The sequence below is a fragment of the Bos taurus genome, chromosome 7 (assembly GCF_002263795.3).
Source record: "Bos taurus isolate L1 Dominette 01449 registration number 42190680 breed Hereford chromosome 7, ARS-UCD2.0, whole genome shotgun sequence".
Lineage (NCBI taxonomy): Eukaryota > Metazoa > Chordata > Mammalia > Artiodactyla > Bovidae > Bos > Bos taurus.
The window spans coordinates 100,086,540-100,099,825 of record NC_037334.1 but is presented as its reverse complement, the minus strand read 5'-3'; the positions used below and the strand labels follow the sequence as shown (position 1 = coordinate 100,099,825).

The 13,286-nt window shown below is 36.2% G+C and overlaps 1 protein-coding gene across 1 annotated transcript in view; it reads left to right on the top strand.

Moving 5' to 3' along the window:
• Positions 1-13,286, top strand: part of ST8SIA4 (ST8 alpha-N-acetyl-neuraminide alpha-2,8-sialyltransferase 4) — a 99,724-nt gene that overhangs the window by 37,014 nt on the left and 49,424 nt on the right. The window contains 1 exon segment of the mRNA NM_001001163.1: positions 4,753-5,046. Coding sequence (NP_001001163.1) covers positions 4,753-5,046 — 294 coding nt within the window.

Below are 13,286 nucleotides of genomic sequence, written 5' to 3'. Positions count from 1 at the left end.
TGTTAGATATTTAAAACCCCTTTGTTCAATAATTGCTCGATGTTTGGGGAATGTTGTGACTGACTGGCCTTGTAGACTATGCTTAAGACCAAATGATAAGGCATTCTGTTCCTTACAGGAGGGTTGGGTGAAAGATGAACATATAGAGATTTTCACTGATTCTGAAAGAAATCAGTGTGTAAATAGTGTCAATTAAAACACCTGTACTGGAGTAATTTTTAAATAGTTATCTTTTATTTTCTATACACTATGTCCTTAAACTTGTTTCTTAACCTCACCCCTAAGTGAAGATAATACCACTCCTGACCTCAAAGTATTGCAAAAAGTATTGGCTTCAGTTCTACTGCCTTCACCTCAGGAAAAGCCAGAGAGGCTGAGAGGTTGCGTGTTTCGGCTTCCCCTAGCAGAGTTGAGAGGGTAACCACAAAGCCTAAAATAAAACCAGGTATTAGAGAGTCAATGTTCTCTTGACTCTTCAAGCTCAAAAACAGGATGGGAGCAGCTAGGAACCATGTGCTTCCTCTCAGGGCAGAAAAGAAAAGAGGTCATCTCCCATTTCATTGTCAGTTGACAAATGTGGTTCCCAGCTTATGATGGGATTTCAGTGTTAGTACAGCAAACAGTGAGACTGGCTAACAGAAAAAAGGGTGTGTTTGTAAAATTATGTGATTGGAACTTGTCTGAACATTAATGTGAGAAAGAATGAAGATAAGGCTGTAATCCACTTAGTTGTTATTGACATCCTCCTGTATCACAGTGCATGCTGTTTCACCTCAGTGTCTCCAATGACTAGTTCTGTAGGTAGCACAAAGGTATGTAACACACGCTGTGGGATATGTAAACATGTGGCTACTTGAGCATTTTCTTATTGCTATTACTAGTAATAAATGTCAGGATCATACTTTGGCCAGATTACATCATTGCCAACTAGCACAAAGAGTAAGATAGCCAGAAAAAAAAAAAAAAAATTCTGAGCAATGTATTGTATTTGCACAATGAACTCTTAAGGCATATCTGTTGAACTTTTGAAAGAGGGACCTCCTAGTTGCTTAGACTGTTCAGCCATAACTTAAGGGAAATGCAGAGAATATTGCCAAGTCTAAAAGATATGTCTTGCTGGAGAATGAGGTGGTCTTGAGCGATTATTGTGAAATAAGCACAGCTTTCCTAAAAAATTAAATTAAAATACATTAAAGAATATTTTATATGGCCATGAGATAAATGAAAGTGCCTTCAATTCTACATAAAAGGACTGTTGAGAAGGCATCACATCTAGCTTGAGATCACAGAAGAAATTTCAGAGGTCTAGGGTGGAAATGGAGCTGGCTGCATTCCCAAAGGTTTTAATCAGTCTTGAAAAATAAACACAAACAAATAGAAAATTGGGCATCTTTGAATAAGCAGTGAGTTTGTCCACCATACCTAATTCTTAGATATGGTTTCATGTTTTTGATATGTCAAAATAGTTGGTCAGTATAAAATTTTGGGGCTTCCCTGGTAGCTCAGATGATAGAGAATTTGCCTGCAATGCATGAGATCAGGGTTCCATCCCTCAGTTGGAAAGATCCTCTGGAAAAGGGAATGGCAACCCACTCCAGTACTCTTGCCTGGAAGTCCCATGGACAGAGGAGCCTGGTGGGCTACAGTCTATGGGGTCAAAAAAGAGTTGGACACAACTGAGCAACTAACACACACACACAAATTTAATTTGGCTAAAGAAGTGGAACTTGAGTGCATTAAATATTCTTGTATACTCAGTAGTTTTGACTCACAGAAATCCACCATTTAAAAATCGAGCCCTCTTCAATTTTACAAGATTAAGAATAATGTGAAATAATGCTTCATAAATGCTTGCTACCCATTCTGGCTACTTTTGATTATTGTAATCCCTGAGAAGAGTTATTAAAAAGGAAGATAAAGAATGTGTGATTGCAAACCTATTTATAATCTTGCTCAATCAGCACCATTGCTACTAGTAATGCTGTGAAGTTCACAACGAGTCTACTGAATTGCTGGAGTACAACACAGCTGGTTGGTTATTTTGGCCTCCTTAATGCTTGCCCTGATTATATGATTCAGCTAATTATATGACTACATATCTAATCCAACCGCAGCAAAGTTAATTTTCTGGCCACATGTGGACGTGATATTAATCTTTCCTTCCAGTAAAAACTTAGGCATAGGCACTCCAAACAAAAAGAACAAGCAGGCATGCCGAGCCAGCATAGTCGACATGTTACGGTGTGTCCTCTGTCGCGCTATTTTCAGTACTCCCATTTCCATCCTTTGCAAAGCCTGATGGGGCTGTGCTTGGGTCATAGAAACTTTACAGTGAAGCTCAGGTGAACTGATGAATCTTTGATCGCCTGATGCCCTTTCAGTTTGCATCACAGCCACTTAGCGTTTTTTACCTCCTCAGATACGTTAGTTCCCTCTTGATCACCCCTGTTCTCCAGAAATCGTGTTATTCTGTTAATTTCCTTTTGTTTCCAAGGTGGAAAGTCCCTGTCTTTCAGCACCCAGCTTTATTGATGACTGCCTTATTAACTCTTCAATAACACCTGGCCAGACAGTCCTGTTTCAGAAACTGAGCTGAGGCTAAAAGAGTGGGTGTTTGCAAACATGAGATGTGGAGGGGCTTTTAAACATGTGATAAAAAGGAATGAAAAGCATAAACTAAGTCATTTTTTTTTCCTGAAAAGATAATTCATTGGGATGTTATCTTGGCTGTCTTTAACAGGGATGGCTCTGATTACTTATACAATTATAGAGAAAATGACATTTATAGATATTGTTTTTCCTCTGGTAGAACCCTCTGAAAAGGATGGCTGAGGTATCATTACAGCAGAACGATCTGTCTGAAGCTATCTCCCCAGACAGGACACGTTAACTGCCGTGTTAGCAAGTGCTGTCTATTTTTTTACCTAAGGAAGGGGAAGTGTCTGCACCCATGTTGTTCAGAATGTATTTCCACACTTTCCAAATCTATCTTATAATCAGCTTGGTTAGAATTTTAGACTATTTTTGAAGCTGATGTGGAGTGAATTTTCAGACTTTAAAAATAACCATATCCTTAGTCTTCTGTGAGTTACACTGTAAGATGCTCAGTTTGTTCTGTTCGCATGTAGCTGTTCTTTCCCAGGGCAGTCCCATCGCTAGTATCCTTACTGTGAGAGGAATGAGGAATAACTAATCTCCAACAGGGCATGGATCATGGATGGAGACAGATAAGTACTCTATCACATAATCTAGTGGGTATACTTAAAGTTACATGACTTGAGATTATTTCTAAATAATATGATGTGTTAACTTTGTTTTCTCTCGGTAGCTCAGCCTAGATAACAGAGACTCTGCTTAATTGTGTGAGATGAAAGATATTTGTTGTGTTAGATAAGTGTTGTCAGAGATCTAGGAAGTAGTCAGATATATTAATTAAGAGAGATAAGGAGCGATATATAAGCCAATAATTTTAATAGAAGAACACACACTTTACTTTCTAATTCAATTTAACTGGTTTGAGATTTAATTAATGTGGAGAAATGCAGCAGGTAGAGAAATGTGAGAAACTTTCATAATGCAGTCAAACCTGCAAAAATGCAGCAAGAGGAAATTAGTTTATCTTCCCTTCACTTGAAAGGTTGATGTAAACAACCAAAAAGAAAAGAAAACAAAAAAAAATCTGTGAGTGTGTTTTCATGAATGTATAGATTCAAATTATTTTTTTTTCCAAATAGCAAACTCTTGTTTGTTAAAAATCTAATTTTTCACTGATCAACTAATTAAAATGTGCCCTTTTTTTTCAGCAAGTTAAACTATTGTAAAATTTAAAAGCTGTTTTTCAAGTTTAATCAAATCCAGAACTCTTTGTGACAGAATCAAAGTATCAAAAGTGGAAGACAAATTCCAGGTGCTTTCCAAAGCTTTCTTAAAATGCAAAAATCAGGTTACAAGAATAGAATCAGAATCAGGTACTTTGTGAGGCTCAGGAGCTCGGGTGTTGAGAACAGGGGTCCTCTTCCACAAAGGGCTCATGTCTGATTAGTAGGGAAGGCAGGCATTTTGAGGATGTCCTCAAAAGGGACAGAAAGATATCTGATCCCTTGGTAGAGGATTTTTCTCTGGTAACATCACAAAGAGGTATATTAAATGCAGTAACTCCATTTTCTTACTTTTCCTCCCCGTTTAGGCCTAGGGAAAGCAATTACAAATAGGTTTGTGGAAAATGTTGCAAGGAGTTACATTTTTCCCTTAACCTCAGGGTACAGAAAAGCCATCTCCACTTACATATGTTTAGAAACTTGTTGAAATGACTTAAGCTTGACAAGTGGTGCAGGTTAGACTATCAGGTCAAGTGTGTTTTACTTCTAGAACAGCATGTGGCTTAGACTGCCTACTTCATGGCAGAGCTCTTATGAATTTACCATCATAAATTCCCCTATTAGAAATTCATATCATGTGGTTTTATGAAGATAATAGCAATAAGTATTCTTCAACAACAGGTTGTATTAGTATAAATGACAATTTGAGCCCCATTATAACCCTTATTGAAGACAGTACTGTATTCCTGAAAGTGTGATGACTTGCTGAGAATGTAATTTTACCAGGCAGATTATGTTTTTTTTCCCTACCTAGTTAAAAAAACTGAAAAACGAAAAACATGCTCACTCCGCTTTTTCTGTTCATGAATGCCATTTTATAAGTGAATGCTTCGTACTTACTTTTCATTTGTCCATTAATTTTTTCCCTCTTCAGGTGTAATCTAGCCCCTGTGGTGGAGTTTGCTGCAGATGTGGGAACTAAATCAGATTTTATTACCATGAATCCATCAGTTGTACAAAGAGCGTTTGGAGGCTTTCGGAATGAGAGTGACAGAGAAAAATTTGTTCATAGACTTTCCATGCTGAATGACAGTGTCCTTTGGATCCCTGCTTTCATGGTCAAAGGAGGAGAGAAGCACGTGGAGTGGGTTAATGCGTTAATCCTTAAGAATAAACTCAAAGTGCGGACTGCCTATCCATCACTGAGACTTATTCATGCTGTCAGAGGGTAAGTGTCTGCAAAGGACCAGTCTGTCCTTGGCACAATGGTGCGTATACCTACACAGTTTCCCTAGACCAGAAGGAACTTCAGTAATTTTTATATATATATATATAGTTTCTATTGTTTTCTAATGGCTACTCTGCTTACCAACTTGAATTTTGTTTACCTACTATTTTATTTTAGCGCTTCTCTTCTTTGAAAAGGCAAACATATGATCTTGGCGCTTACTTTTATCTGCTTATAAACAAACTACTGATTTTTATATGTTGCTGCATTAAAGAATAATAAGAATTCATAGTATAATTTGATGAATTTGGGGTAAAAACTATGAACAGAAGTGCTAGATAGCTAGTGGGCAATGTTGTGGAAGCCTAAATGTTAAATGTCTGTAAGAAGCAATTAAATCCCATCTGTAGTTAAGAGGCCAACCAGTGATAAAGCTGGCTGAGATAATATGCCTTAATGCTTCCCCACTAAAGTCACAGATGCCACTTTTATGGGTTATGTCAATATTTTCGTTTTATTAATACAAGCTCAACAGAAAGACCTCAGGAGTAGACTCTTGTCTCAAAGTGGCAAACAACCAAAAGGCTAACTTCAGTTGTGCATACATATGTGTGTAACATGCATAACACAAAGATAAGCAATACTGTATATTTATTAAATATCAACTGAATGTCAGATACTGTAGATTCAAAATTAAAGAGCTGATCACTGCTTTAGAGGAATGCATAGGCTTTCTGGTAGAAATAGAGGCCTGTACAGTGAGCTAAGGCATAAACAATGATAAGGGGGAATATTGTCTGAAGTGTAGAATCTGTTCCTCATGTCAACAAAGAAGTCCTAAAAATCTAACATCTGAACTGGAGTTTTAATGCAAGAAGTAATTTTTAAGAACTTTAAAGTGATTGTCAGGGGAAAAAAGAAGAAACCAGAAGGAAATGTTATTGCATCATTAGAGCAAACTGAGGCAGGAAAATAATTTAATGCGTTGTAAATTTGTGTAATGGAGTCCATTTTGGTGCAATAGGATACAAGATAACTTTTGTGATCTGGTTCGGAAGATAATCAATTTTATCCTTCGTGAAGCATCATTAGATATGTGAATTTAGGAGATTAAATCTTGTAACTGCAGACTCTATTGACAAGGAGAAGTGCTAGAGATACAAAGACCATATAGGCTTTTGTTCAATTTACTCATAAAATGATAAAAATGTGGAGAAAAGTCAGTGGACATGAAAACGATGGGCAAGTTCAGGGTAATTAAATACAACGGACAGAAGTCCCAAAAGAAAAATCTTTCCAAACTTAGAGTTAAAAATAGCTTACTTTATACACTGTCATTTGGACTGGGCTAAGGTGTTTTCTGTTTTGTTTTGTTTTTGAGATAATTTCCTTCAGGAATTTGTCATTTCTTTGTTTAATTCTTGAGACAGTTTTTTTTTTTTAATCGTTATTCTGCACACAATTAAATTGCATTCTTGCAATTAGATCCTGGTTATTCAACTTTCATTCTCTTGACATTTGGCATAAAGTTTTAACAAAGATAAAATACATGCATTCAGAAGATAAGTAATTTTTTTTAAGTTACTGATTCCTGTAATTACAGATTGAGTCTGAAAAAAAAAAAAAGATGTGTTCTTAATAGAGAGAAACTTCGTAATGTGTTGTGCTAGGAACATATCTTTTTAATTTCTTTATTAATCATGTGTATTGCAAATATTTTTTCCAGTCTGTGGTTTGCTTTTCACTCTCTAAATGTTACCCTTTGATGTACGGGAATTTAATTTTAACAAAATCTAATTTGGGCTTCCCTGGTGGCTTGGAGGTTAAAGCGTCTGCCTCCAATGTGGGAGACCCGGGTTTGATCCCTGGGTCGGGAAGATCCCCTGGAGAAGGAAATGGCAACCCACTCCAGTATTCTTGCCTGGAGAATCCCATGGACGGAGAAGCCTGGTAGGCTACAGTTCACAGGGTCGCAAAGAGTCGGACATGACTGAGTGACTTCACTCACTTCACTTAATTTAGTCTATATTTTTTCCTTCATTTAAAAATTGTGATAAAGCACACATTCCAGAAAATCTACCATCTCGACCATTTTAAGTGTACAGTTTAGTGGAATGAAGTGCATTCGTTTTGTTGTACAACCATCACTACTATCTGCATGCAGAACTCTCTTCCTTTTGCAAACTGAAACTCTTTATCTTACAACAATTGCTCCCCATTCCCTTCTCCCCCCACTCACTGGCAGTCACCATGCTACTATCTGTTTTTATGATTTGGACAACTTTAACTACTTTATTGGAGAAGGCAATGGCACCCCACTCCAGTACTCTTGCCTGGAAAATCCCATGGACGGAGGAGCCTGGTAGGCTGCAGTCCATGAGGTCGCTAAGAGTCAGACATGACTGAGCGACTTCACTTTCACTTTTCACTTTCATGCATTGGAGAAGGAAATGGCAACCCACTCCAGTGTTCTTGCCTGGAGAATCCCAGGGATGGGGGAGCCTAGTGGGCTGCCGTCTATGGGGTCACACAGGGTCGGACATGACCGAAGCGACTTAGCAGCAGTAGCAGCAGCAACTACCTTATATGAGTGGAATAATACAGTATTTGTCTTTTTATTACTGGCTTATTTCACTTTGTGTAATGTCCTTCATTGTTTCTTATAATTTACTTAAGTTAAAATTTGTTTTGTCTGACATTGGTATAGTCACTCCTGTTCTTGTATTACTGTCTTTTGTTTTTTAATATTTTGTGTGTCTATGTGTGTAGTGAAACATTTGAATTTTTTTCTCATTTCTTTTGTGTGTATTCTGGAGCTATTTTCTTTGTAGTTACCATGGGGATTTCATTTGAAATCTTAAAGTTATAACACTTTTATTTGAATTTATACCAGCTGAACTTCAGTGACACGCAAAAAGTTTTGTCCCCACTACTTCCCATTGTTGGTGTCACAAAATTATATTTTTATACATGGTGTGTCCCAAAACATAAACTAATATTTTTAATGCGTTAGTATCCTAAATTATGTAGAAAACAAGATTTAGATATAAACCAAAATTACAGTAATCCTAGATTTCACACTAACAATTTTTAATGTATTACTCTCTTAAGTCATGTAGAAACAGATGACAGTAGTTACAAACCATTGTTAGAATAATACTAACTTTTATAATTGCCCATGAATTTACCTTTAGTGAAATCTTTATTTCTCCACACATCTTCTTTTTTGATGTGTTAGAGTATCACTGATTCATAGAAAAGCAAAGAAGTCACTCTGTCCTGTCTTACACACACACACACACACACACACACATACTCGAACACATTCATATACATATATGCTTGCATGTACACATCCATATACACGTACGCATACATATACATATACACATTCATATACATATATGCTTGCATGTACACATCCATATACATGTATGCATACATATACATATACACACTCGGGTTTCCCAGGTGGCCGTAGTGGTAGAGAACCTGGCTGCCTGCCAGGAGACATAACAAACTCGGATTCGATCCTTGGGTCGGATTGGGAAGATCCCCTGGAGGAGGGCATGGCAACCCACTCCAGGATCCTTGCCTGGAGAATCCCATGGACAGAGGAGCCTGGTGGGCTACAGTCCAAAGGGTCTCAAAGAGTTGCACATGACTGAAGTGACTTAGCATGCACACATACACATACACCAGTGATATCTTAGGATTAAATACAAATATTTTTAAGTACTCCTTGATTGTAGGAAACTAATAAGAAAATTCAAGGTTACTGTGAATGAGTACTTTCCCAATAGACTATTTTTCATGCCGTTTTATGTTCACAGAAAAATTGAGAAGATGGTGCAGAGATGTTCCATATACTCCCTGCCCCTACACATGCATGGTCTCTGTGGTCAAAATCTTCTACCAGAGACCTACATTTGTTACAATTAGTGGACCTGAATTTATAGATCATCACCCGAAGTCCAATACTTTATACCAGAGTTTACCCTTAATTGTACATTCCATGGTTTTTGACAGATGTTATATGACATGTATCCACCATTATAGTATCATATAATGTTTCCTTGTCCTAAAAATCATATATGCTCAGACCGTCATCCCGTTCTCCCATGAACCCATAGCAAGCATTGATGTGTTTACTTTCTCCATAGTTTTTTGTCTTTTCCCAAATGTCGTATTGTTAGAACCATACAGTATGTCACCTTTTCATATTGGTGTCTTTCACTTAGTAGTATGCATTTAAGTTTCTTTTCATATCTTTTTACCGCTTGATATCTCATTCCTTTTTTAGGGCTAAATAATGCTTCATTGTTTTGATGTACCAGTTTATTCTTTCATCTATTTCTTCTAAGTTTTAGCAATTATGAATGAAGTAATAAAAACATCTGAGTGCAGGTTTTGGAGTGGACATAGTTTTCAACTCATTTGATTGCTGAGTCTTATGCCTGGAATCCCATGGATGGAGGAGCCTGGTGGGCTACAGTCCATGGGGTCGTGAAGAGTTGGACAACTGAGTGACTTTACTTTCACTTTTCACTTTCATGCATTGGAGAAGGAAATGGCAACCCACTCCAGTATTCTTGACTGGAGAATACCAGGGACAGAGGAGCCTGGTGGGCTGCCGTCTATGGGGTCGCACAGAGTCGGACACTACTGACGCGACAGCAGCAGCAGCATGATAAGAGTATGTTTGGTGTTGTAAGAAATTGATAAATTGTCTTCCAAAGTGACTATCATTTTACACTCAAACTAATAATGATTGAGAATTGCTGTTGTTCCACATCCTTCTCTGCATTTGGTGTTTTCAGTTTATATTTGGGTGAAATGATCGAGAATTGCTGTTGTTCCACATCCTTCTCTGCATTTGGTGTTTTCAGTTTATATTTGGGTGATTTTGGTCATCCTAATAGGTACATAGTGATACCTTCCCTGTTAGCTCAGCTGGTAAAGAATCCACCTGCAATTCAGGAGACCCTGGTTCGATTCCTGGGTCAGGAAGATCTGCTGGAGAAGGGATAAGCTACCCACTCCAGTATTCTTGAGCTTCCCTTGTGGTTCAGCTAGTAAAGAATCCACCTGCAATGCCGGAGACCTGGGTTCAATCCCTGGGTTGGGAAGATCCCCTGGAGAAGGGAAAGGCTACTCACTCCAATATTCTGGCCTGGATAATTCCATGGACTGTACATGGGGTCTCAAAGAGTCACACGTGACTGAGTGACTTTAACTTTCACTTGTTGTTTTAATTTACATTTCTTTTATAACATATGATGTGAAGTGTCTTAGAATATGCTTATTTTCCACCTACATCTCTTCTTTAATGAGATATCTGTTGAAGTCTTTGGCCCATTTTTTTAATTGGAGAGTTTCTTTGTGTATTTTGGATAACTATCCTTTATCAGATATGTCTTTTGAAAATATTTTCTCCAAGACAGTGACTTGTCTTTTCATTCTGTTCCCATTGTCTTAATGAAGTCCAGTTTATCAATTATTTTTTCATTGATTGTGCTTTATGTGTTGTATCTAAAAAGTCATCACCAGTCCAAAGTTATCTAGATTGTCTTATGAGTCATCATCTAAGAGCTTTATAGTTTTTCATTCTACATTTAGATCTATCATCCACTTTTAGTTAATTTTTGTGAAGGGTCTCAAGTTCTTTATCAGGAGTCATTTTTTAATGAGGATGGCCAATAGTTCCAGCACCATTTCTTAAAAAGACTGTCTTTGCCTTTTTGTATTACTTTTGCTTCTTTTTCAAACATTACTTGACTAAATTCGGGGCGGGGGTCTATTTCTGGGCTCTTTAACCGTTTCATTTGATCTATTTCATCTGTTCTTGCCAACATCATATTGTCCTGAATACTGAAGCTTTATGGTAAGTTTGTTTTTTTTTTTCCGCTCAGTTTTATTTATTTTACTTTACAATATTGTATTGCCTTGCAGTCAGGTAGTGTCAATCCTCTGACCTTATTCCTCCATCAATATTGTGTTGACTATTCTGGGTGTTTGCATCTCTGCATGAACTTTGGATTTGTTACTTTATTCCCTAGGTTCTGGTTTTTCTTTCTCCATTTACTGACAACAGCAAAACACTTAATCAGAGGAATGATTGAAATAGGGCATTTTCAATAAGTTAGAATCTAGATAGAATTACATATCTTTAACAACAGTAAATTCACATAGCCCCTTTGCATATATTTTAAACATAGAAAGTGCAAAACTTTTTACTAATTAGTTCATCAGTCCTCTCCTTTTATGTTTGTCTTGTTCACTTTTCTTCCATAAACTTTATACATATAAAATATCTCACCATTTTCTAAACATTTTATTCCAAAGAACAACAAAGTCAAGCTTCTGACTACTAGTGAAGTCCGTGATATGCTTTCTTTTAATTACTGTACTTTAGGTATTTTTGACAAGACTTATTTTGTATTCTCCAGAAAGAACTTAACTTGCTACTTTCATGCTTACACAGCAGCGTCTTTCCCCTCAAGGTCAAGTTCTCAACTGTGGCCTAAGGTATAAAAGGTAGCCCTAAATGTACCTTTCACCTTTCAAGTCACATTGGAAATTTGTACACATGATGTTTGTGAAAGGTTGTTTCATTTATGGGACTAATGGAATTAACACATTGATTCATGCAAATGTAGCATTTAACATAATATTTGTACTCTACAAAGTTACTGAGACTCAGAAAGAAAATAAGGAAGTGGGGATAGTGATGAAACAGAGAAGATTCACATGATATGAAACCATGAGCAAACTCCCCAAAGATATATTCTTTACGTATTTTTTCACATGTCTCTGAAACCCTGTGGTTAATACAATTCAGGAAAATAGTTTAGAGAATTTTGTGTCCACTATGGATTATTAGCGTTGTGTCTCATGAGAGGTCTTTCTTGCAGTCCATGGATTTTATGATGCACGTCATCACAGTATTAAAATGGAAAGCCTCTTCCAGGTACTACAGTTACAAATAGAAATTTTAAATGATTTGGAAACCAAAAAAGTCCTTGAACACCCATGAGAATCATTTAGTTTCCATATTGTCAAGCTTCATGATTTAAATTTTTTCCTTTCTGAAAATTATGATGGCTTACCAACTTCAAGCATCAAATTAATTGTACATGTTTTAAAGCTCTGAAAATATAACCATCAATCACAAAATTTGATATGGTTTTTAATGTATAGCCATTCTTCCCAAGCCATGTTAAGTGAAACAGGAGGGGAAAATATCTCTATTTTCTAATTTTGAAACAGTCTTACAAAATAATGAAAGAGTAGTCTAATGGGGAAAATTGTAAAAATAAACTATAATTACAAATTAAAGTGAATACATCAATGTTACACTGGTTTGGGATTGCAAGCTGTTCATTTGTATTTATTCTGACGCTTCACATGTCTAATACTCTTATTACTATGTTGTAATTTCCCTTGTGAAGAATGGAACAATTTTCCTAAGACTTTAGGAGTGAAGAGGGAATTTTTAAACTTTAAAATGACTTGTTGAAATTTTAAAAATGTGATTACAAAATATAAAAATCAAGGTTTCTTCTTTATATATTGAAAGCAAAATTATCAATGTATAACCTGAAATCTGAAAAGAATTTAACCCAATAATGTGATTTAATATGCAATTCAATTATTCTGTAAGATATATTAAATATATTTTTGCAAAATATATATTAGGCAAAAAATTCTATTTTTATAATTACCAAAATGATTTTTAAGGAAATGATAAATTCAATTCATACATATTCTTTACTATTTTATGTGAATCCTCTTTATGACTTTCTTCCTTAACTTTTACCTGAGAATATGTATCTACCCTTGTATTTGAGAAATATTCCAAATGATTTTTTTCTTTGAAGGATAATTTTGCAACTACAAAAGAAATGTGCAAGTGTGAGATAAGTTGACTATATGACTGCTTTAAATTTGCTTGGAATTAAGAATTTCTATTTGAAATGCTTGGGATAACCCTCATGACCTACAGCAATATCATTCAAATTGGAGTTCACAGATGTATTTCTCAGGTTCTGAGAGAAAATACTTATTCTCTTTAAAACATGTTTTTATATTGATCCAAATTGAGAACACTGGCTTACAGAATTTTTAAAAATTACTTAGGAGTTTGACCTCCAAAGACAGTCAAAACAAACCTTTCTTATTCTGACCATAAACAAGACTGTTTACAATCTGGAGACTCAGATTTATATTCTATAAAATGT